Consider the following 22,076-nt stretch of genomic DNA (forward strand, 5'->3'; position numbering starts at 1 on the left):
ATTAAAGAAATTTATGGAAAAAATTACAGGAATCAAAGGCTGTAAAGGGTAAATTCATTGAAGTCTCAAGTTGCACATTGGCTTCGAAATTAAAAGATGGAATTTCCAAATTTCGAAGATTCATCCATTCCCTGGAGAGATTTCCGCATGTATCTTGTACGTGCATCAGTGAAAATTTACTAGATTCAATGATTCAATTCAGCAGTTGTCCATAATAGACACGAATCATTCTATATGATGGGGTTCATCTATTCTATCAATGGAGCCGATAAAACTCGTTATCAAGATAAACGCACTTAAGTCTTGCTCCTGAATCGTTTTGTAAAATGAGAATTATGGTAAAAGTAACAAGTTTTGACCTAATCGATCAAGCAAAGTCGAAGATTCACTTCATGGATAAATAATAAAAAAATGCGTTACTCGATTGATTTTATTATTGAATAATCGATGACCACTTTTAGAACTGTCTCTAACTCTAATGCTAAAATATACTAACTATGTTCACAACTCCATGTCAGGCAAGAAATTAATTACATTTGATTTTTACTTCTAAGAAATCACCGAAGAAGATTTAAATTTCATTTCCAGCGACGAAAATCATCAAAGCACTCAAAATCTACCGCTCAGATTTTCAGTATTATTTTTCTAGTTTCATCAAATAAACCATTATTTATTTTTATTTTCATTTTCATTTTTTACACAAGCCCCCATTTTTTTTCGGTTGGGGGAGGGGGGGGGGGGGGGGGGGGTTGTCATAGCATAAGCCCTTATTACGTGCAAGCAATGTGTAGTAGGGCTGAGTATGATCCAGGTGGGCGGTTCTTACCCTAAAATCGGGAACCGCTTGTTGGTTCCATAGACTTATCCAGGAACCGGATCGGACAATTCGGATCCCAGATGGGTTCATGGAACCGGTCCCACCAATCAAGGATAGAGACGGAAACGGAGAGTCGGAGATAGTGAGGTGAGCATCGACCGAGAAGAGTGAAAGAGTGAGAGTGAGCATGAGACGAATCCAAAACAAGGTGTTTCTCGACTCAGCGTGAGGTTGTGACTGTCAAGCGAGTTAGGTTTAGTTTAAGGATTTAAGATTTTTTTTAATAAAAAATTAAATAATTATATTATATTATTATTATATTACTGGTCCGGTCCGGGTGGGCAGGTGAGCGGTTCCACACCTGGAACTGGGAATCGGACCGGTTCCCTTAGGAACTACCGGTTCCGGGCGATCAAGGGCGGTTCGGGCGGTTTCCGATTTTTTTGCACAACCTTAGTGTAGACTCTACACAATTAATCGAATTTCAAAAAAATTTACAGAGTCCGACGTGGATTTTCCTACAAAAATAAAATTTCAACATTCCCCCTTGGAACAACAAGAGTCTCGTCCCGTCCTTTCTTCATTTTTCAGACAGCATTCAAGAATCAAGAACCCAGTGTCCCTCGACCATGGCATAAACCTCGGAAAACTCTCTCTCTGTCTCTCTCTCTCTCTCTGAATTCGATCGACCATGGCTGGTTTTGTGATGAGATCCCTCAGAAACTCACTCCGTTCCTCTTCTCCCTCGAAACCCATCCTTCCCTTTCAACTTGGAGCTCGTCCCCGCACGTTCGCGGCCAAGCCTTCGCCTTCTTCGAGCCGCGACAGAGACGCCGAGACCGAGAGAGCCGAGGAGCAGCACGACGACGCCGCAGTACCCACCTCCGGAATCAGCAGGCCCCTCTCCGAGATACTCAAGGAGCTCAACAAGCGGGTCCCTGATTCTCTCGTCAGGACCCGCCTCGAAGATGGCCTCTCCATCAAATACATCCCTTGGTCTCTCTCTCTCTCTGCCGATAAGCGAACTGGGTTCTTGTTTTCCTTGTGAATTGTGGAAATTTTGAGCCGGAAATGCCCCTTTTGTTTCCCGACTGGTTTTGAAGGGGAATTTGGTTATCGTCTCTGACATTTGTCACCCTGGCAACTGAATCGATTTGAGTCTGGGATTCTTAATGGGCTCTTTGTCCTTTGCGTTTCTTTGCAGGCACATAGTCAATAGAATCATGAACTTACACGCACCGGGTAAATGAAAGACCTGCCATTTCCATCTCCTTCTCTTTTCGGGGTGCGTGTTGCGTATCAAAGTTTTAAGCTTTCTTACTCGTTAATTGGAATGTGCGTGTTGCAGAGTGGTCTGGTGAGGTCCGGAGCATCAGTTATTCGGCTGATGGCAAGACCGTGTCTGTTGTTTACCGCGTGACACTTTACGGGACCGATGCAGAGGTAGTTTTGCCACTTCCCGAAATGTTTCGCATATATGGCAATAAGCCCATGACCTTTGCAAGTTGTTATATGTTGTGTGCCATTATTCTATAATGCACTTGCCTAAAATGTGTCTACTTGATCTTTTGTGTCGGATTTAACACTTATCACATTGATTTACCGAGGCGATCCCATTTACCACGTTGTGAGATTGTTTATAGCCTTGGGGAAATGTAACCGAGGTGTGTAGATTTGCTCCTTTGGGTGACTTCACTCCCTTTAGTTTCTCTAGCCATGCCTTGTGCATATATATATTTCTAGAAGCTAGTGGTAGTGCTAGAAGGCATCGTCATCTATTGTGCTTGTGCTACACAGATACAACAGTATTTTAAGAATGAGTCTCTTCAGATTCTCATGTCATGTTCTAGACTGATAATTGTCAGCTTAATCTTTCTTCTTCCCTAGCAGAATGTGTTCCACCACCCATCACTCGTAGCTTGTATATTGCTTTATGGACCCTCTTTTTCAGTTCAAATATTTATATTATGGTTGAGTTGGTCTCATCTCAGCAAGTACAATCTATAGTAGTCCGCATTTAGTGGAAATTTTTGGGTCATTTCTCGATAATTATAACAATAATAATAGAGCCTTTTTTTCAATAAGTGGTGTCAGTCATGCATAGATACTCTTATGCTTTGTACCATTTTAAGTGCCATTATCCTTGGAAGTTCTATCAAATCAAGGTCCATTAAGGTTTTGTATATGTCTAATATGTCTTCTGTACCCTTTTCTTTGGTATTCTCTCGTTTCATAAAATCACATCTTCTGACTTGAAATTTCTCCTGGTTATCGCTACAAGTGGACAAACCACCTTAACCAGGTTTCTCACTTCTCATATTATCCTCCACTGGGCTCCTTCAAGTTCTTTTGTTAATTTTTATTTCCATTACTGTCCTTTCTTGAATGCCAACGTGTCTGCCCAAATTTCTTTTCATGATGGATTCTGACCTATGCAATGTAGCCACTCTTGTTGCAGTTCTGCTTATTTTTCTCTTAAATTTTAGCGGCATTTTGCAGTTGCTCGAAAGATCAATTTCTTTCATTTTGCTTCTGTTGTGCAAGTGACTTCTCCATCTTGCCACTGTTCAGCAAAATAGGCCTATGTACCGCTTTTTTGGTTCTTACATTCATTTCTCTTCATGGGTTCAGTCTTTCTTCTTCCTTTACTAAAGTGGTATTTCATATCCATATCCTCCCATTTCCACGTTTGAAATAAGCCCTTTTGACTTCTAGATTTTTTTAGTGCATAATTTCTACCCCTTCCTTGTTTCATCCCACCAACATGATATTATATGCAAAAGGCGTAAACTATACAATAGTATCTTGGATTTGTCCAGCAAGATTTTAGTGGGTAAAAGTAAAACTCCTCGAAGTTTCCCTCAACAATGAAACTCGTAAAAATATGGCAAAATATCACTGCAAACAATGTTCCAACACGAGTGAAGGAATTTCGATCTAAGTAAAGAAAGTTTCAGATGGGGTAGTTGGATCAAAGTAACTTGTGTCTTCAGACGAAAGTGAATCTTTAATACTAGCACTTTCCACCAATTTGTGGCTTTATGGCAATGTGATTTACCCAGTGAGGGGGAGAAAACTGGCTAATTTGATCTAATCAATTTCACATTTCTTTGTGGATGAACTTGAACTATTCAAGTTAGATGTGGTAAGAAAATGACTCCTCGAATATAATGGTTGCCGGGCTTTCAAATGTTGATGTATAATATTTCTGGGTAAAGTCTCATGCCATTCATGCTGGAAATGTTGGAAACCATTGTATAATTAATGGGCTCATAACGACTGAAGTAGATTGCATGGACACATAAAGTTTCTATGTATCAGATGTCTCTGAATGCCTAATTCTATTTAATAGGGACAAAGGTTGTGGTTTGATTCACTTGGAAGAAAAGGGTAAATGCGTAGTGCTTGTAATGATGAAAAAGAGTATGGTACAGAAAATGAAACAAAACTTGCTCTGGATAAAATAACAGATTTCTCCTAAAACTGGAGAGAAATTATCAGCACCACTTGCAAGTGCCTATCCAGTTTATCCCTTGATCAAAGACTAAACTCAGTGGAATTTGATTTATGTTACATTAATTGTGGTGGAACTTTTTCTTTTGATCCTTTCAATGCACTAGACTAATCTTGGCTCTGGGTGTAAAGTAAATGTACTATATTAGGGCGTTTGCTCTCTTGGACTGTCTTTTTCCAAGCGCATCACGCCTTTCATGTTTTACAGTTGGATCATCTGTTATATTCTGTGATTCCATATGTGAGAATTTGAACTATTCAATACATGCAAATCTGTTGATTTATGATTTAGCGACGTTTGTTTGAGTGCAACTTGATGAAAAATTCTAGCAATTTTTTAGTTTGAACTTAGTGACTTCAGGTCAGCTCCAGAAGTGTGACAGCATTCCTGTCATTAGCTGCCATAATCCGGTTTTGTTGGGAATAAAGAACTCTACATACACTTTTGTTAGAAGTTCAAATTAAAGCAAAAGTTTAAGCATCACTTCCACCCCACAAACAGTTCTTGCTACCGATATTGTTGTTGCTTAGGAAGCAGTTCTCTGTGTGGAGTATCATGATAAAGCTTGTAGGTTACTAGGTTGTGAATGTTGGGTCTAAGAATTTTATGTCATTCAATTATCCCACTTTTTGTACTTTTAAAGTGCTTATATGTCTACTTTTTCTCATAAATACACGTTAGTTGAATAGAACTTTTTAGTCCGCTTGAACTTGTAAGTAGAACCTACTCGGAAGGAATTTTTTTAACTCAATCTTCAATGACATATTCTATTTTCATATGAAAAGTAGCAATATTCATTCTTGAGATATTTTCTAGATGGCCATCCCGTGCCATTGTGACTAAGTAATGCGATATGGCGGACTATTACCGCATTCTGTCATTCATTTATCGTGGTGGCAAAGTTCATGCGATGAAACAAACTTTTTAAACGTGTTAATAAATATTTTTCAGAAGCAGTCGACAGATTCCTATCTATGTCTATGCTTCATTTTGATAGACTCTAACAAGAATGTGGATGCAGATGGCGTGTAAGAGAGGAAAGAAGCTGACTTTCATCTTCTTTATTTGTCTCTCCTTTTTCTTTGTAACGACAGATGTACAGGGAGTCAACTGGTACTGCTTCACTTGACGATGCTGGCTATGGAGATCCTGTGCAAAAGGCAGAAGCTATGGCTTTTCGTCGAGCTTGTGCGCGCTTTGGCCTTGGCCTACATTTGTATCATGAAGATATGCTTTGATGAGCTTGGATTGATGGTAAGCATGACTTTCTTGCTCCTTTTGTTGCTATGGATGGAGGAGTGGAGGTTCATCAGTTATTTTTTGTCAGTTAGATGGGCCACAGTTCCCATATAGATTCCATGGTTTTTGGAAGAAAGGAGCACTTTGGTACATGTTGTGGTTAAAGCATTATTTCTATATGCATCTTAGCAGATTTCTAGGTTAGATGTTGGGTTAACTTTAATGCACCAATCTCATGTTAACGTTGTTGGCATGGGATGTGGGATGTAGGAATATGGAGAATTGTCTGTCCAAGAAAACCGAAGTAATGTTATTTTAAGTCACTAATGCTTCTGATTTCTTCTGTGGTGCGCTTTCTTTTGTTGATGCGCTCGAGGAAAGCATTCCGCCAGTTAAATGTACGGCAGTGCGGCCGTGGCTTTTCTGTTGATAGTTGCATTACTATGAATTTTTGCGAGTTGCATCTTGTCATGTTACCGTCACCACCGGGTTGCTGTCATGCACGAAGGCCAATAATGGCTCTTAATAATGTTACCGTCACCACCGAGTTGCATTACTATCCTGGACCGGAATTTATGGCTCTTAATAATGGCTTGTTTTGTCTAGGAACTTCCTATTTAGTTCTTGCATGACTTGAGTGCTGCAACGTTTGTATGGCATTTTGAACCGTACTCCTGGTGAGATTATATATTCGGCATGCTCGGCTTTTCAGAACTCACATCAGTGTTTCAGTACTATTCGGGCAGAATCGATGCAGTAAGGTCTCAAAATTACGAGGATACTATACTCGTTTATGTGAATATGTGATAATTTAATTATAGTGTTGGTGTTCAAGTGATAGACATGAAACAAGTTCATAACCGAAGTATTTTTACCCGACCATAATACGGCACACTTTTTGTATGTGTACAATTCGGTTGTTTCCAAAAGAACCGGGTATTTTTTATTTTTTACGTAAGTTAAGCAAACGTGTGGGAGACGAAGGTTTTATAAAAAATTTGAAAATCATGTACGCCCGTGCGTGTATTTTACGTAAAAGTACCGAGTATTTTACTAACAGAGCCGAAGAACATAAGACAGACTGAGGGATACACCGAAGAGGATTGACAATGAAATGACATAAGTTGGGGGGCATTAAGACATCATTGTTGGTCAGAAAAATTGTCTACCACCTATCTATTCACCCCATCCAATTGCCAAAGAGATGGAGAAAACAGCGGGCTTTTGGCCCACAGAAGCAAAAGCGAAGAACAGCCCCCCAAAATGGAAACACAACGGGGGGTGGCGATTAGGCAAAACGAGGGTCGTACGTGAAGAAGGGCAGCTTTGGAAAGATGAAAGGAAGATGGATGAGTGAGTCTTCTTTTTCCCCTTTTGTAGTGTAAGGCTGCAGACGGGCACGTGCAGGTTAGCCCCACTAGATTGAACGTAACTTATGATTATGTTCGGCAGTTTGATTTGAGTACCAAAGTAAAAATTTCTCTAGACTACTGAGGTGGTTTCTTCTCTTCCATATCAATGAGATGTGCCTGTGCCCGGGCTCTTTTGAATGCCCGACCATTCGCGATCGGGGGTATGCGGGGATTCGAACTCTGGATCTCGAACGTAAAAGGACAAACACGAACACGCTTGTAGCTGGAGCAATCCTTGGCGGAGGTGAGAACAGAAGCAGGAGATCAAAGGGAAAACTAGGGGGGGTTGCCCCTTTTTTCTTATCTGGCAGATGGGGGGGGGGGGGGTGGGGCAAGCTGTCTCCAACTGGGGTCTTCTTTTTTGACCAGAAAGCGACGCGGTTTCGTGCATTCATTCGTTCGTGTCCCTCACTCTCTCTCTCCTCCTCTGCTGAATAATAATTGTTGACCGCAGAGACAACGAGGGACTCGCTCCCACTCTCTCTGCACACAGTTTCGAGCGTGCGTGACCCCTACCCATTTCATCACTTCCGATCCACCACGTGCAGCCCCCTCCTCCCTCTAAGCCCCAGCTCGCACGAACCATTTGCACATATACGAACACACCCCATCTTTTTACCCTATGCGTCGTGCTCTGTTATTGGTAACATCATCGTCGTCATCTGAATCTAGAAAGCTATGTCCGTGCTGATTTACACGCCCGTTTACGGGTCGGTTTTCGGATCCCTCGTCGCTCGCCCACGGGTTATAGGTGCGAGGATTCGGTCATTTAAGGTTTCCCGGTGTACAAATCGACCGACTACTTCTGACTACTGGCAAGACCCACCACTCGTCATGGATTATCGGACCAAAGGATTCTCTCCGAGGATCGCGCCTGCATAGAAATTTTGAATCGTCGAGGCCGGGTCTGTTTAACGGGCAGTATCCACTCGGGTTGGCCCGGGGTAAAGAGCGCTCGAAAATCTCCCGTGCGTCGTGAAATTCAGGTCCTCATTCTCATATTCCTGTACTTGCTGGGGGCGGACCGGGCATCGACGGTTCCTGGGAACCCGGACCGCCAGCCGCCATGGAGCCCCATCTCAGTCGAACCGGATGATACCCGGTCAAACGACAAGATCCAGTGCATGCACAGTACATTCACTTTCTCCGATTTAAAGAAACGAAGCTTGCACGAGAACCCATGAAGACGCTACAGTTAAAAAGAGACTTGGGGTTCATAATGGTGTCTGCAGAGAATGTTAGCGCCCCAACGTGGTCAACCAGCGAATCCTCGTCCCATCCCTTCCCTTCCGTCCTCCGTCCTCCGTCTTCGCCGACAAAGTCGCCGTTTTTGAATTCTCCTGCTACAACCGCCACCATCTCGAACCTCACTTGCCTGCGTGGAGTGAATGCGACCGGTGTCGGTACCCGGTCAACTTCGTCGGTCCAAAGCAGCCAACCCGACGACCTCCCCCTTTTTTTGTTTTTTGTGAATCTTCGCCATGGCGTGGGGATCATTAGTAAGTAGAGATAGCAAAATGAGTCTAAAATATGGTGTGGGGGCATAAATGAATTAATTTAAGTTTTAAAAACAAGGTTATGTGAGTTATAAATGGATTATCTAACAACTTAATAGGCCTTAAATGAGTTTTAAATAGGTCATAAATGGATTACTTAGTAAGAAATCATAGACGGGTTATTTTTAATTTTTTTGAATTTCTTCATAATCTTTTTATTTTATTTTTTCGTTCTCTTTCTTTCTTTTTTACAAAATACAGCGAGAATCGACGACCCTCGTCGGCCATTGGACGAGGGTTCCATCCCACACCCACGGCCGGCACCGACCCTTGCTTGTGGTCAGCGAAAGTCGGGCAGCCCTCGCCAGTGATCAGCGAGGGGTCTGCCAACGACCCTCGCTAGACTTAGAAGAAAAAAAAGGAAAAGAAAAAAAGAAAAAGAAAAATATAAAAAAACTCATAATATTTTTTAAAAAAATTATAAAAGTTATCCACGGTGTTTTAGCAACATAGTTATTTTTAAAATTTTATAAGAAACAAGTGATCCTAGATTATATTAAATATGGAAGCGTTTTAGTAATATGGATTGAGTTGGGTTTGAGCTGGGTATAGGTCAAATCGGGTGTGTGTTGAGGAATTTGCATAACGAATAAATGAATTATAAACAGGTTAATGGGTCAATTTAGATCAGATCATTCATGACCCGACCCAACCTATCCATTTGACAAATCTATCTGTATGTGCTTGTCCACAGGAAGGGAGCTCATTGAATCCGCCCCGGATGAATGCTGACCGTTCAAATCGATAACCGTCGTTTCCACTTCATCTAGAGATCCATCCGATTAGAAATTATACGCTTGATTTACGTAATAATTTATGTATTTTATTCAGCATGCTAACTATATAAAAATTATTTTTTTCCGAGCATGGGAAGGATATCTTGATTTTGAGTTATGTGAAGCCGATGCTTGTTTATCACCGCGCGAAAATGCAATCGGTGTGTTCTTTGACGACGGCAAGAATCCACGTAGAATACTACTGCCGGTCGAGGGTTGACCTTTGACTTTCCCGCGCCGGTTTCCCTCCCTCCCCCATACGAAAAATAAAAATAATAAAAGAAAGAAAATAAGGAAAAATCGCTCCCGTCCCGTTTCTGCCACTCGCGGGAAACGGCGTTCCGCGCGGTGCCGCCTCGTAATTTCGCGGCAAGCGGCGAGGGCGAACCGGTAAATTCCCCGGCTCACCCCACACCCCCCCTAGAAATAATACAAAGTTGGCGAGCGAGTGACGGACATAATAATTCGGCCGAGGGCCACCCCCACGCGCGGCGCGGCGCGTGAACCGGCGGAACACCCCCCGGCGGCGGCGGCGCGCGGAGGCGCACGCGCGGTGAGGACGTGGGAACGTGATGTCCAGGATGTAAAAGGCCTGGTGGGGGCCCGCCGCATGTATATAATTCATAAATGACATGGTGTCTTCCCTTTTTCTTTTTCGTTCCTCATATTTTCTTATTTTCCTCCTTCGACTTTTGCTTTCTCTTCCCTCTCATTTCTCTCTCTCTCTCTCTCTCTCACTCCTTCCTCTCACATCTTCTTGTTTCTGATATCTGACCTAATCGTCTGATCTGTATCGGCACCACCACCACCCTCCATATCCAAAGAGAAGATCCCTCAAGATCTGTTGTGGTCTCTCTCCTGTCGTAGATCTGAACCGGTAGTAGTGTCAACGCAGCCGGAGGAACCCGAGTTCTTTCTCTTTTTTGCTGCTGACCTTTTCCCCTCGGGGGCTAGCGCGTGCATAGAGATCCTTGTGGAAGAAGGAAGGAAGGAAGGAAGGAGGAAGAAGATGACTCCGGCTAATTTGGCAGGGCAGTTCGGGGACACCACGTACACCAAGGTGTTCGTGGGGGGGCTGGCTTGGGAGACTCAGAAGGACACCATGAAGAAGTACTTCGAACAGTTCGGGGAGATTCTGGAGGCCGTCGTCATCACTGATAAGGCCACTGGCAGGTCCAAAGGATACGGCTTCGTACGTTCTTTCTCCTCCTACTCCTTCATCCTCTGTGTGTGTGTGTGTGTGTTATTTAGTCGGTCTAGATCTTGAAACAGTTGAAACAGATGGGAAGATCCGGTCCTTGACCCTTCATACGGTATCGAAATGGATGGTTTCACGAGTCCTTTCGAGTCACGGGGTTTTTAAACATGGATGTTTTCAAGGGATTGTCTGTTTTGTTTCTTTATCTTCTCTCTTCTTTTTCTTTTTTAATAAGAGTTTTGTTTTTTGCAGGTGACGTTTCGAGAGCCAGACGCTGCGATGAGAGCGTGCGTGGATGCGTCTCCGGTGATAGATGGGAGGAGAGCTAACTGCAATCTTGCTTGCCTTGGCCTCCAAAGATCCAAACCCTCCACCCCAAAAACCGGTATATCTACACACATAATAACTCTTTCTTCATCTCACTGATATCAATGGGGTTTCCTTTCCATCAGATCTAGCCAAAGTTTAATGAGGGTTATCACTTGTGACCCGCTTTTCTCTTATTAAGGGTTTTATGGTTGCTTCTAGTCCATGCTTTAGTGATTACAAATTTTCCCTCTTTCTTCTGATTCTTTTGGGCTTATCGGTTTTTCCAAAGCTTTTACATTTTGATCCATATATATAGAAGATTCATGAAGGGGTTTTCTTTTGCTTTCTTTTGGTTTGCTTTTAGCTGTTTTGGCGAGAGAAAAGTGGGAGACGACAAAGACGAAAGCATTATCATGGGAAATATCCTAAGTAAATAACAGAAAGAGAGGAGAGAGAGTTGTTCAAACGAGAGGGAATGAGTCGTTTTTATTCACTCGGTACATGCCATGCATCCCAAAGTTCTTTAACATCTACTGCTAAGGAACCACATTCACATTTCATGCATCGCTTGTTGTTTTACTTCCCTCTCTTTATCCGATCGGGTTGTCTTTTGGTCATCCATCCAAGATGTACTCGGGTCCAAGTTCATATTCCTAAGTTATTGTGTGTCATTGTTAGCTATGGAAAGCGAATCGTAATTGTCGATCAGTTTAATTTAACAAACGCGAGTAAATGGTGGGGTTGCTGATGGCCATCATGATGGTGAATGATGAAGCAGGTGGAGGAGGGAGGAATATGAGGGGGATGAGCGGATTCCAGACAGGAGGGTTTCATGGAGGTGTGGGAACAGCTTTTGCTTCTGCAGCAACCTTCCCCCATTATGCGCTCCAACAAGGCTTCCCATTTAATCTCTATGCTGGGTACTCTCTCTCTCTCTCTCTCTCTCTCTCTCTCTCTCTCTCTCTCTCTCTCTCTCTCTCTCTCTCTCTCTCTCTCTCTCTCTCTCTCTGTGAGAACCCTCCACGTGCATTGCCAACTCATGCGCACACACCCTACTCACTACTCACACATTGATCCCCAGCTAGTAACTAGGAGTAGCAGGTTTCTGGATGAAGATCCTGGACCTTGTAAGTTGCTCCGTTTGAGGTTTCAATCAATCCCGATCGTCGTTATAACGGTTGAGATGGATCGAGATATCGAAAGAAGCTTCTCACGAGATGAAGGGTCCACGTCATGGAATCCTTCATCGTGTTCTCTCTCTCTCTCTCTCTTCCACCAGTCAAACTTTAGAAGAATAGGAACCACCCACATATTTATTCCATTTCATCATTGTGTGTCACCACTCATCTCTCTCTCTCTCTCTCTCTCTCTCTCTCTCTCTCTCTCTCTCTCTCTCTCTCTCTCTCTCTCTCTCTAAGCGCGTTACAGTTGTTCCTCTTTTAGGTTGGCTTTACGTACATGTCTCACAACAGTGTCTGCTTTCGACATGCACATGCTGAAAGACGCAAAGTGACAGTTCATGTTCGACCCCATATCTGCATGCATCAAAGAAACACCCATGTTCTCGACCCGACATCAATCTCTTCTTTGCTGTCTCTTATCTTATGTAGGGTTCCTTTCTATGCATATGTATATTCTCACACTCCCTAGCATTGCCATGCAGTGTATTAGAATTGTAATGGCGAGTCCTATACTACTCATCGTTCCATGCAACCACAAAATGTGCATACTCATTCATGCATGCACAACGAACCTCCAATTTCTCTAACTGTTTGCTTTGTGGTTTCAGGTACTCCTCCTATTCACCAGATTACACTTACCCCACGGTTCGTACGAGCTGCTCCCTTTTTCTCTTTTATTACCTGTTTTTGAAAGCTAATCTACATAGGATTCCTCTTCTTCTTTTTTTCACTTTTAAACCAGCGTGACCATCTTTTAGGGAGACAAATCACTTTGTTAACTTCCCTTACCTTTGATTAGTCACTATAGTCGATATTCGATGTCCGAAAAATAACATGATGCATAACCCTTTGGTTCTTTTTCGTGAAATGTTGCCCCTACTGTTCTGGATAATAAAACATTAAATGACAAAACAAAATGAAGAAAGTTTGCCACGGCTCGGACTGTTCCTTTTGTCGGTCTCATTTTATCTTCTCTGAAGCTCCCAGGGTGAAAGATTAATGATATATGACTTTGTTAAACAAGCTCACGACAAGGTTGTAGGAATAATGTGGTAAGTTCTTAGTGGTGAAATAAATGGAGCGAATCACATGATCTTGGCTTCACTTTTTGACCGACTATTCGAGTATGTTTTCAAGCTATAGTTTCACCATATTTTGACTAGCGCGCCTTTTTATGACTCTACATATAGTTCTTTAACTACTATAGGCGCAAATCCCATGGAAATTCGGTGAAGCTCAGCGATTTTTGAAACGAAGGGTCGTTTAATCTAAATTTGTTTGGTATGTTCGATGCATCTTTTGTCCCTTAGCCCCGCGCACATGCTACTATACTATATTACAAAAGATTTGGGAGCAAAAAAGGAAAAAAAAAACTATGTCACAAAAGATAAGAGTTGCATGTCACGTGCCCACGAGAATTTACGGTGCATGATGAGTGATTGAGAGGTACTAGACTAAAGTCTCGAGCATGTGCAAGAATGAAGTAGTAACACATCTGAGTTTGTGCAAACTGGTCCAGAGCTACTATAGCGTGTATGGAGGAGCTGCTGCCCAGTACCCGATGTACGGGACCGGGCCGAATGGGCTCATGAGTGGTGCGGCGGCAGCGGCGGCGTTTTACCCATATGTACATCTCGCCGGTGAAGGGAGCAGCGGAGGGTCGGGCTACAGTTCGGGCCAGAATTACGGAGTCCAATACCCGCACCACCTCTTCCACTACTCGGCCATCAACTCGACCTCGGGCTACCCGGCGCAGCACTATGCAGCGCCCATGTCTCTCGCGCCCACTCCTGCTCTTCACTCAGGTTAGTACCACATTCATAACCCAACTCCTTTTCATATAATGGCGAGTGAAATCAATTTTCCCCGCTCGAGTTCAAGATTCGAACTTTTGACCTCTCTATGTCAAAAAAATAAAATTTACTTCCTAGTTGCTACTGACCAAACAATCTCTCTTTACGATTTAAATAACTATTCAAACTTCATAATTCATTTCATTAGGTCGACAAAAGGTACTAATATCTATGACAGTGTGTTTTGCTGTGCCACAGGCGTGACGATGGCTCTGCAAGCCCCAATACCACATCGCTAGACTGGACTCGTCGTCGTTTTGGTCCCAAGTCTTCTTTACATTTTTGCCCAGCCTTCTTTGAAGCCTCAAAGACCTTAAAGTCTAACCATGGTTCTGTGTGTCTCTCTCTCTATCTCTCTCTCTAACACTCATGAGCCCATGCCTTCGGCATTCTCGGGCCATCTCATTCATGCCAAGCCCTCTGTCGGGGCCAAAAAATCACCTCCAAGAGAATTGGGGTGTGTTTCATGCATCATCAGCATCATCATCATCATCATCTCCTTGCATTTTTTTCCAAACAAGGATTCATGGCCAGCTCAAGCTATGTTATGGAAATAGCCCAGAGTTGGGAGGAGAAAAAAAAAAAGCTCTTTTCTTTTTTCAAAGTCTTGGCTCTTGGGGGAGCCTTTGACTAATGAGAAGATTATTTTAGCCCTTGGGAAAGAGGCTAATAATAGAAAAAGGAAAAAAGAAGAAACCCTTCAAAAAAGGTTTGCTAAAAATCTGTAAATTTGTCACCAACCAAAAGAAAACAAATGGCAAGGCCATCCTCACTTTTGGAAGACTAGTCTAGGCTAGGCTAGGAAACTGGCTAATCCCTCCAAGTTACTTGAAACTAATCATCTCTCAAAATGAAGGGTTAGTTTTAGGAAAAAGAAATTTAGGGCCAGGTGGGCCCCAAATTTTGTCTGTCTTAACATGTAGTACTGTCTTAAACATCTGTAATTAGCACTAGGAGTTAGCCGGGCGTTTGTTAAATACTTCACCGTCAATGGTGAGTTCTCACATAATCTATCTGCTAATCAACCATCATCCCTTAGGGTAAGGGAACATAGTCATGTCTTTGTTAATTTTTCTCAAAACCTTTTTTTTTCTGTAGCATCAATGGGGGTTGAACCATGGGAGGTCAAGCCCCATCAAAGTAGAGACGGGTAGGAGGATTAGAATAGGAATTTCTCAACCTTTTGCATTTAGGGTTTGTAATAACTGACCAAAACTTTGAGGTCTCCGTTAATGGAAGATGGAGCTCAGAGCATTTTGCATGCAACCCAGATAGGGATATATTTTGTTTCCCTTGGGTTCTTCTTCTCCGCTAACACCCTTTTTCAAGTTTCAACCATGGTTAGGACTTTAAAGTCATCAGTCGTTATCATCACCCTTTCTCATTGAAGCTCCCACCTTCCATACTCCCACTCCCTCTTCTTGTCCATCTTCCATTCATCTTCTCCATCGCATCAGCTCTCTCTCTCTCTCTCTCTGTGCAAACTTTCGTTATTAATTCTGTGGACCTTGATAATGTCGTCGATGTATTTACAAGACTGCTTGGATTGTAATGTTTTAGCTAGCATGCTATGTTGGATATAAGTGGTTCATTCATCATTCAAGGTTGGATGAGGATGAATCAGCTACTCCTTTCCTAAGTTTATTGCCTTAAATCGAGACTTTCATGCGTATTATGTTGTTTCTTGGTTCGTACATCTGATCATTGCCTTCTTTTGATTTCGCAAATCGATCCGCACTTAGTTCTAGGCATATTGACATCGAACGGATGTCGAATGTCTCATTCATGGGGAGTAGTTTAAAACGGAGGCGACTCATAACAATTAGTTCTAGTCCTAGCATGAACGTCGGCCTTCGACCATAAATGGTCAATGGAAAACCATCAGATGGTAGGTAAACCTGAAGGTTACTGGATGGGCCAAGGAAAACAAAGAGAAGAATGATAAAACAACGTCCTATTGGCGTGAATATAGATCTCAACGGGAAAAGTGCCAAAAAAGTCCTAAACCTTTTGCATTGGTGTCAATTTAGTCCTAAACTTTTTTTTTGTGCCAATTCAGTCCTAAACCTTTTGCATTGGTGCCAATTCAGTTCTAAACCTTTTGTCTTTATGCTAATTCAGTCCTTATAACCAAATTTGGCCGGATTTTGCTGACGTGGACGCCGGCCGGTCACCGGCACTAACATGAACAACTTTAATAATATTTTAATATTTTTTTGAATATTTATTTATTTTTTTCTTTTTTTTTTCCCTCCCCTCCCTCCTTCCTCCAGCCTGTCGCCGGACTGGCGATTGGCTAGAGGCCAGAGGTCGGCGCCGGCGAGGTTGGGCCCCGCCTAGCGCGAGGCTGCCCTTGCCAGTGGCTGACGAGGGCGAGCCTCGCTTGTGGCTGGCGAGGTCGACCTCGCCAGCCGGACCGCCTCACAGGCCTCTGGCCTCTGGCAGGTTGCCGGTTCGGCGACCGGCTGGACGAAAGAGGGAGGGGAGGGGGAAAAAAAAAGAAAAAAAGAAAAAGAAAGAAATAAATAAAATTTCAAAAAAATATTAAAATATTATTAAAGTTGTCCACGTCAGCGCTGGTGACTGGCCGCCGGCCAGTCGGCGTTCACGTCAGCAAAATCCGGCCAAAATTGGCCGGAAGAACTAAATTGGCACAAAAACAAAAGGTTTAGGACTGAATTGGCACAAATATAAAAAGTTTTGGACCGAATTGACACCATAAAAAAGTTTAGGACTGAATTGGCACAAATGCAAAAGGTTTAGGACTGAATTGGCACAAACAAAAGGTTTAGGACTAAATTGGCACTAATACAAAAGATTTAGGACTTCTTTGGTACTTTTCCCAGATCTCAACTATTCAAGTGCTGTCAAATTAACGGTGTAGACATATCTCTTTTACAGTAAATTTTTGCTCAGCTAATATCATCACATTCAAATTCTTCATCCACATTATGCATGTCATTAAGAGGGTGGTGGTGCTTGCAACTTTAATAGCCCAAGAATTCAAGCATTCACGAGTGATACTCCAATTTGATGTATGCAGTTTCACCTGTAAGTTTCATTAAACTTTACGTCTTGACAAGCCATTAAAATCGTTTTAACCCTATGGCAAAGACCAAAAGAAACAACTCTAACGGCCAAACAAGGCTTAAAGTCAAATCCTATTGGAACCGCGTGACCTTTACCTTAGAGTCTCCAAATCTTCGTCCGAACTTTATAGTCCTCAGATACACTATGCTTGATTCACGGAAGAGTTTCGCAGCCCCACCAACTGATGGCCTCGGCTCTTTGAAACCTAGAGTTCATCCCTTCAAAGGAAAGAACTAGCAAGAACTTCGTAGTATCAGCAACAACTGTTTGGACTGAAAATGATCTACTTCAGATGAAGAAGAGGCAGAGGTGAAGGAAGCACTATGCGCAAGTTTTCCATCAGCAAGAAAGAACGAGTCATAAACAAGCGAGGATAGTAGAAAGGGAAGTCAGAACTAAAGGTGAACATGTGGATTGCGAACACAACGAGAAGAGAAACATATGGAATAAGTTAAGAATCTTTACTTTGAATCAAACTATATAACTATCAGCCCTGCCGCTTCACTTCAGCAGAGCATGAAGTCGCTGCAAAGTGCATGGAGTATCTTACGACTATGCTAAGGCAATCGACACCATTAATAAAGACACACTGATGAAGTACAGTCCACTGAGCACTTACATACTCTATAGATTATTAGCATCATGATAATGGAGCTTGACCCAAAAAGATGAAGCTCCAATTGATCATTGAGCAACATTTATCATTACTGACATCAACTTTAAATAATTTCTTCGTCGATCACATTAAATTTAACTTTTAACCTATGCATCTTTTAACATACTAAGGACGATATCAGCATCAGAACACGGAACCTGATGAATCCAGCAAGTGACTACTAGCAGTTTTTTTGCCCTAATAGATTAGAAGAAAAATTTAGTAATAATAGACATCATGGAGGTGTTGGTGGCAATAGTATTTGATCTTTCAACAAAGTTCATGGCAACTTCCACATTTGTAAAATGCTGTTTATTAAACCAAAATCTAGCGTCCAAAGTATACAGCACAAGAATTCATGTAGATGCCTTGTTTTCTCCAAGGCTCGCCAATGTCTTGCCTCCGCAATAGGCAAAAACTAGCACAGGTGTAAATATGATCTCTCCTCTCCGTAAAAGCTATTTCTCCTCTCTAATACCTAGACTCCTCGATCATTACTCGCACTATTTTTTATGCTCATAAACACGCTATGCATTGTCTCATTTGACAAGAAACTCATGTAAAACATCAAATGTATGTCTGGGTATTCCCTGCTATATAATTGTAATCAGCATCTACCCATTCCATCAATACAATATTTATATCCATCTCATATCTCCATCTTCTAATAGAGCCTAGACTTCAAAGCATAAGATCCAACTTAGATGCCTTGTCAAGATAATCCTAGCATGTGATGCAAAAGACAATTATCCATGTCGACAATTACACCATCTAGAACATCACGAAGGATGATATATACGTGTGCCTCAAAGTACACAATACCAAAGTTCATTCTTCTTGGGCTATACAGAAAACTCAGGAAGTAGATTCTGATTAAACAAAGTGTGTTCCGCTAAGAGCTTCCTACAGATTCTAAGTGAGTATTTGGCATCAAAACACAATATGTAAAGGCTGACACCGAGTTATGGCAAAAGCTACTCCCTCCCCTCTCCTCAGGGATTCGTGGCTTATGCTTTTGACTTTCACCATAGATTCCCACTCTCTCATCAATCATACTTTTTCCAGGAGACAGAATGTTGAAATATACCAATTGGTGGATCCATTGATAAGGCAGAGTAAGTGACCATTGACACACATTGAATAGTTATGAAATCCATCTCCTTCAAAAATTACTCTTCGAATAAGAGTAATTTCCTTTATAGTTGTGTCTATACTTCTAAGTTTTTGGTAAACCCCATGTAAATAACAGCTTCAGAAGTTGAACCTTCCCAACAAATCTCTATAGAAGTCATTACTAAAGCCAAACACTAGAGTCACTTTAAAGCCAAAGGCTCCAACTAAAAGAGTAAACCACCCTAAACAAACTATGATTTAATCTTTTACCGGCCTACTTAAATATATTTTATCGTTTCAGAATCATCAATTATGACTACCACTGTAAAGAAACTATTTTTCTATGTTAATATTGACATCGCCATTTTTAAACAATTCCAAAGTGAAAAACAAGAATCACCAAAAAAGCACAATTAGTATTTTAGCAATGACATGGACTACGAAGGGATCAAACATGTAGGTAAAAAGCTGCAAGATTTACAATGTGTTTTCGACACTACAGAGATGCAACTACAAAGTTCAAACATAATTTAGAGAGGAAAAGGGAGACTCGCATTTTCAACATGTAAAATAATTACAACTGTCACCAATGCAAGTATGGTATAGATACTCCAACCAAGATCCCTATGGTTTCTTGTCATCTTAACGTTCTTTCCTTTTGCATAGGGGACCCTAGATCCAATGACTTCCATTGTATCACAGATACAACGTAAATCACTTTACCTCCAAGAGGATTATGAGACAGTCAACAATATCAAGAACATCCCATTCAGATCCTTCCTTGAAAAAGGCCCACTTCATGATCTCAAAATGGCCAAGAAGCCAGCTACTTTGATCTGTGAGATTGGAAGCCAAGTTGTAGTGATCAGAAGAGCATGAACTTGAACCCTCCACTAACTGTCTTCATTGAATGAGAAAAATTGCAGCATCACAGCAGAGAAAATTCCTCAGCGCATGCATTCGGTTCGGAGACAAATCATTAACCAAATGGAAAAGAGAACTGCACAGACAGCAGCATCAATGGCAAGAACAATGCGAACTAGGCGCCACCATCTCTTTTTAATGTTTTGTGAGCCTGATCTATTCCTCATGGAACCAAAATCCTTCTGCATTAAGACAGCAGAACCTGATCTGCTTAGGTTGGTAGAGTCCAGGCCAGCAGAATCAACTCTGACTCCTCTGTCGGATGACCTCCGGTGCTCCTCCACTTCAATATCCCGCATCACAAGAACATGATCCTTGGTCTTCTTCTTCTCTTGCACACCAATCTTGCCCAACAAAGGGGCTTTAGTGGAGCTACCGATTTCATTTACCCCATCCATTTTACTCGGCGACGGGGACAAGCCTGCCTGATCCAATGCAGCGATTTCAATTGGCCAGTCATCACCACCCTGAGGAACTTGCTCCAACGAAGTTATCAAGTGCTGTATTACAGGTACTAGCTTTTCCTGTACTATGACCGAGTTAATACTCGACAAACTTCCCCTCGAGCCCTTTCTAGCAATCTTTTTGTATTCGTCCCTCACGCGCTCTAGGAACTGCAGGACGCCCCGGTCCCTGAGACCCTCATCAAGAATCGCGAAATAGATGTGACCATCTTCAATCAGAAATCCGAAGGTCCTCTTACCCACAGTCTCAAAGTACCATCTATGGAAAGCAGGAGTGTTTTCCAAGCACAAGGCGCCCAAGTTATCTAGCTCGGGGTTGCCCCCGTTATAAGCATAAAGAATTCTGTTTCCCCTTGACACGGAACAATAGTGAACCATATTCGGGATAGTATCCATGATGCCCACAAAAGATTGTTTGACCGACACTAGCCAAAATAGATTCAGAATTGAAGCACCCCTCTCAGCTTGTGAGAACTCAGATCTTGGACACAACCCTCAAAAACCCTCTTCAATAGCAGGGTCACAAGGGGTCCTTCAGCTCAGTAATCAAAACAACCAATGAACGGATATGGTCACTTCCTTCAGCCAGCTCTCATAAAGCAATCGACCCCTGATAAACGTTGAAAACCCGATCTCAATGCATGGAAGAGGGTGCACCCGGTATCTCCTAGAATGAAAGAAATCTGGCGAAATAACCCATCAAAAAAATTACCAAGAACTACACACAGAAGCAAAAAGAAACGGATCAAGAGTCAGCGATCGATAAAGGGGAAACGAAAAGAACGAAGATACTTACAAGGAAGCGGACGGATAAAAGAAGAAGAAGAAGAGGAGGAGGACAGAATCAAGAATTTCGCGAGTCAAACACTGTTCTCGTCTATTTGTCCTCGAAATCTCTCGACGACCCAACAGATATGAAACTTGAAAGTTTCTTGACAACGTCACTGGCAACGATCTGCAGAAATTGACCCGTTCAAGAACTGCAATGATCTAAACCACCTTCCCAACTGCAAAAGACGGCGTGGGTGGGGCGAGATTCGGGGCAGGCGGATTTCGGGGATTGTAAGGGTCAGAATGCAACGGAATCGCCAATCACCCTCATGCCAGTTAGAGCTGAGCTTGAGCCGAGTTGACCCTTCCTCCTCTTGTGTTCCATTGGCGAACAGGCAAGCCTACGCGCGTCCCACGTTATTTTACTTCGTCTTTGCGCTCAGGCACAGGTCATCCACATGCAGGCGGCAAGAAATCTCATAAAGAATTGATTTTGTCCAACCCCTTTTCATCTTTTATGAAATAAAGAGAACCGTAGATGATTCATGATGATTTGAAGATGCAAATAGGGTATGTGATCGCCTGCCTGCCTATAATATTAATACATCAGATAAGAAAAGAGAACTACCGCCGTATAGAGAGACATCACCGCCACAAAATGGTGTGAATTGGAAAACGTGTATGTTAATCTGTAAAAGGAAGAACTTTAGAATAATCAATAGGAAAAATGACACGAGCAATTCCGGAACTTTGGCCCATGTTCCTGGAACTTTTAATTTGTTCGATATGGTCTTTGAACTTTAACCCAATATGTAATGTGATCCATGAACATTTAATTTGTTCAATGTGATCACTGGATTTTTGATACATGTTTCATTTAATCCCAATGTACATTTTCATTTAGTTCAGGGACTAGTCCAGGGGCCATATTGAAAAAATTAAAATTTTAGGGATCATATTGTATATTGGGTTAATGTTTAGAGATCACATTGAATAAACTAAAAGTTTATGAATCACATTGTATATTGGACCAAAATTCAGAGACTATTTGTGTCATTATCGCTAATCAATATTCTGATTTTTCTTTGAAGTTGATGCTATTAAATCTGCTTTTTGGTCAAACTCGTATTTCCACAACAATCGAATGCTAAGTTTAAAGAGAAAAAGATGATTGAAGTTAATTGACCATTATTAATGGTAACTG

General features: G+C 42.0%; 3 protein-coding genes across 9 annotated transcripts; 2 read left to right on the forward strand and 1 right to left on the reverse strand.

The window, feature by feature from the left end:
- The first annotated feature begins 1,418 nt into the window (after positions 1-1,418).
- On the forward strand, positions 1,419-5,919 carry LOC115681767 (DNA repair RAD52-like protein 1, mitochondrial). Of its 2 annotated transcripts, XM_056311135.1 has the most exons (5): positions 1,419-1,813; positions 2,022-2,059; positions 2,166-2,260; positions 5,426-5,585; positions 5,659-5,919. In XM_056311135.1, exons 1-4 carry the CDS (start codon positions 1,509-1,511, stop codon positions 5,567-5,569), a joined length of 582 nt encoding a protein of 193 aa, XP_056167110.1. In that variant the 5' UTR covers positions 1,419-1,508; the 3' UTR covers positions 5,570-5,585; positions 5,659-5,919. The 2 variants fall into 2 exon arrangements, with proteins under 2 accessions (XP_056167110.1, XP_030461693.1); XM_030605833.2 differs by having other exon boundaries at positions 1,420-1,813; positions 5,426-5,919.
- A 4,061-nt stretch (positions 5,920-9,980) lies between these two features.
- On the forward strand, positions 9,981-15,537 carry LOC115681684 (uncharacterized). 4 transcript variants are annotated; one of them, XM_030605703.2, is made up of 6 exons: positions 9,981-10,506; positions 10,765-10,897; positions 11,597-11,741; positions 12,611-12,647; positions 13,522-13,807; positions 14,054-15,537. In XM_030605703.2, exons 1-6 carry the CDS (start codon positions 10,324-10,326, stop codon positions 14,092-14,094), a joined length of 825 nt encoding a protein of 274 aa, XP_030461563.1. In that variant the 5' UTR covers positions 9,981-10,323; the 3' UTR covers positions 14,095-15,537. The 4 variants fall into 4 exon arrangements, with proteins under 4 accessions (XP_030461563.1, XP_030461564.1, XP_030461565.1 ...); XM_030605704.2 differs by having other exon boundaries at positions 9,983-10,506; positions 11,600-11,741; XM_030605705.2 differs by having other exon boundaries at positions 9,984-10,506; positions 14,034-15,537.
- Positions 15,538-19,109: 3,572 nt separating this feature from the next.
- On the reverse strand, positions 19,110-21,423 carry LOC115681758 (phytolongin Phyl1.1-like). Of its 3 annotated transcripts, none has more exons than XM_056311797.1 (2): positions 20,898-21,423; positions 19,110-20,768 (listed from the first exon to the last, which is right to left on the reverse strand). In XM_056311797.1, the coding sequence occupies exon 2, from the start codon at positions 20,495-20,497 to the stop codon at positions 19,661-19,663; it is 837 nt and encodes a 278-aa protein (XP_056167772.1). In that variant the 5' UTR covers positions 20,498-20,768; positions 20,898-21,423; the 3' UTR covers positions 19,110-19,660. The 3 variants fall into 3 exon arrangements, with proteins under 3 accessions (XP_056167772.1, XP_030461682.1, XP_030461681.1); XM_030605822.2 differs by having other exon boundaries at positions 19,110-20,784; XM_030605821.2 differs by having other exon boundaries at positions 19,110-20,819.
- Between the last annotated feature and the right edge of the window lie 653 nt (positions 21,424-22,076).

Source organism: Syzygium oleosum, unplaced genomic scaffold, assembly GCF_021117445.2.
Source record: "Syzygium oleosum isolate NSW1041296 unplaced genomic scaffold, Sole_v2.1 Sole_v2.05, whole genome shotgun sequence".
Classification (NCBI taxonomy): Eukaryota; Viridiplantae; Streptophyta; class Magnoliopsida; order Myrtales; family Myrtaceae; genus Syzygium; species Syzygium oleosum.

Coding starts and splice junctions, on each gene's coding strand:
- LOC115681767 (XM_056311135.1), top strand. CDS start 1,509: ATGGCTGGTTTTGTGATGAGATCCCTCAGAAACTCACTCCGTTCCTCT. Junction 1,814..2,021: donor TCCATCAAATACATCCCTTG/GTCTCTCTCTCT, acceptor GTTTCTTTGCAG/GCACATAGTCAATAGAATCA. Junction 2,261..5,425: donor TTTACGGGACCGATGCAGAG/GTAGTTTTGCCA, acceptor TTGTAACGACAG/ATGTACAGGGAGTCAACTGG.
- LOC115681758 (XM_056311797.1), bottom strand. CDS start 20,497: ATGGATACTATCCCGAATATGGTTCACTATTGTTCCGTGTCAAGGGGA.
- LOC115681684 (XM_030605703.2), top strand. CDS start 10,324: ATGACTCCGGCTAATTTGGCAGGGCAGTTCGGGGACACCACGTACACC. Junction 10,507..10,764: donor GGTCCAAAGGATACGGCTTC/GTACGTTCTTTC, acceptor TGTTTTTTGCAG/GTGACGTTTCGAGAGCCAGA. Junction 11,742..12,610: donor CCATTTAATCTCTATGCTGG/GTACTCTCTCTC, acceptor TTGTGGTTTCAG/GTACTCCTCCTATTCACCAG.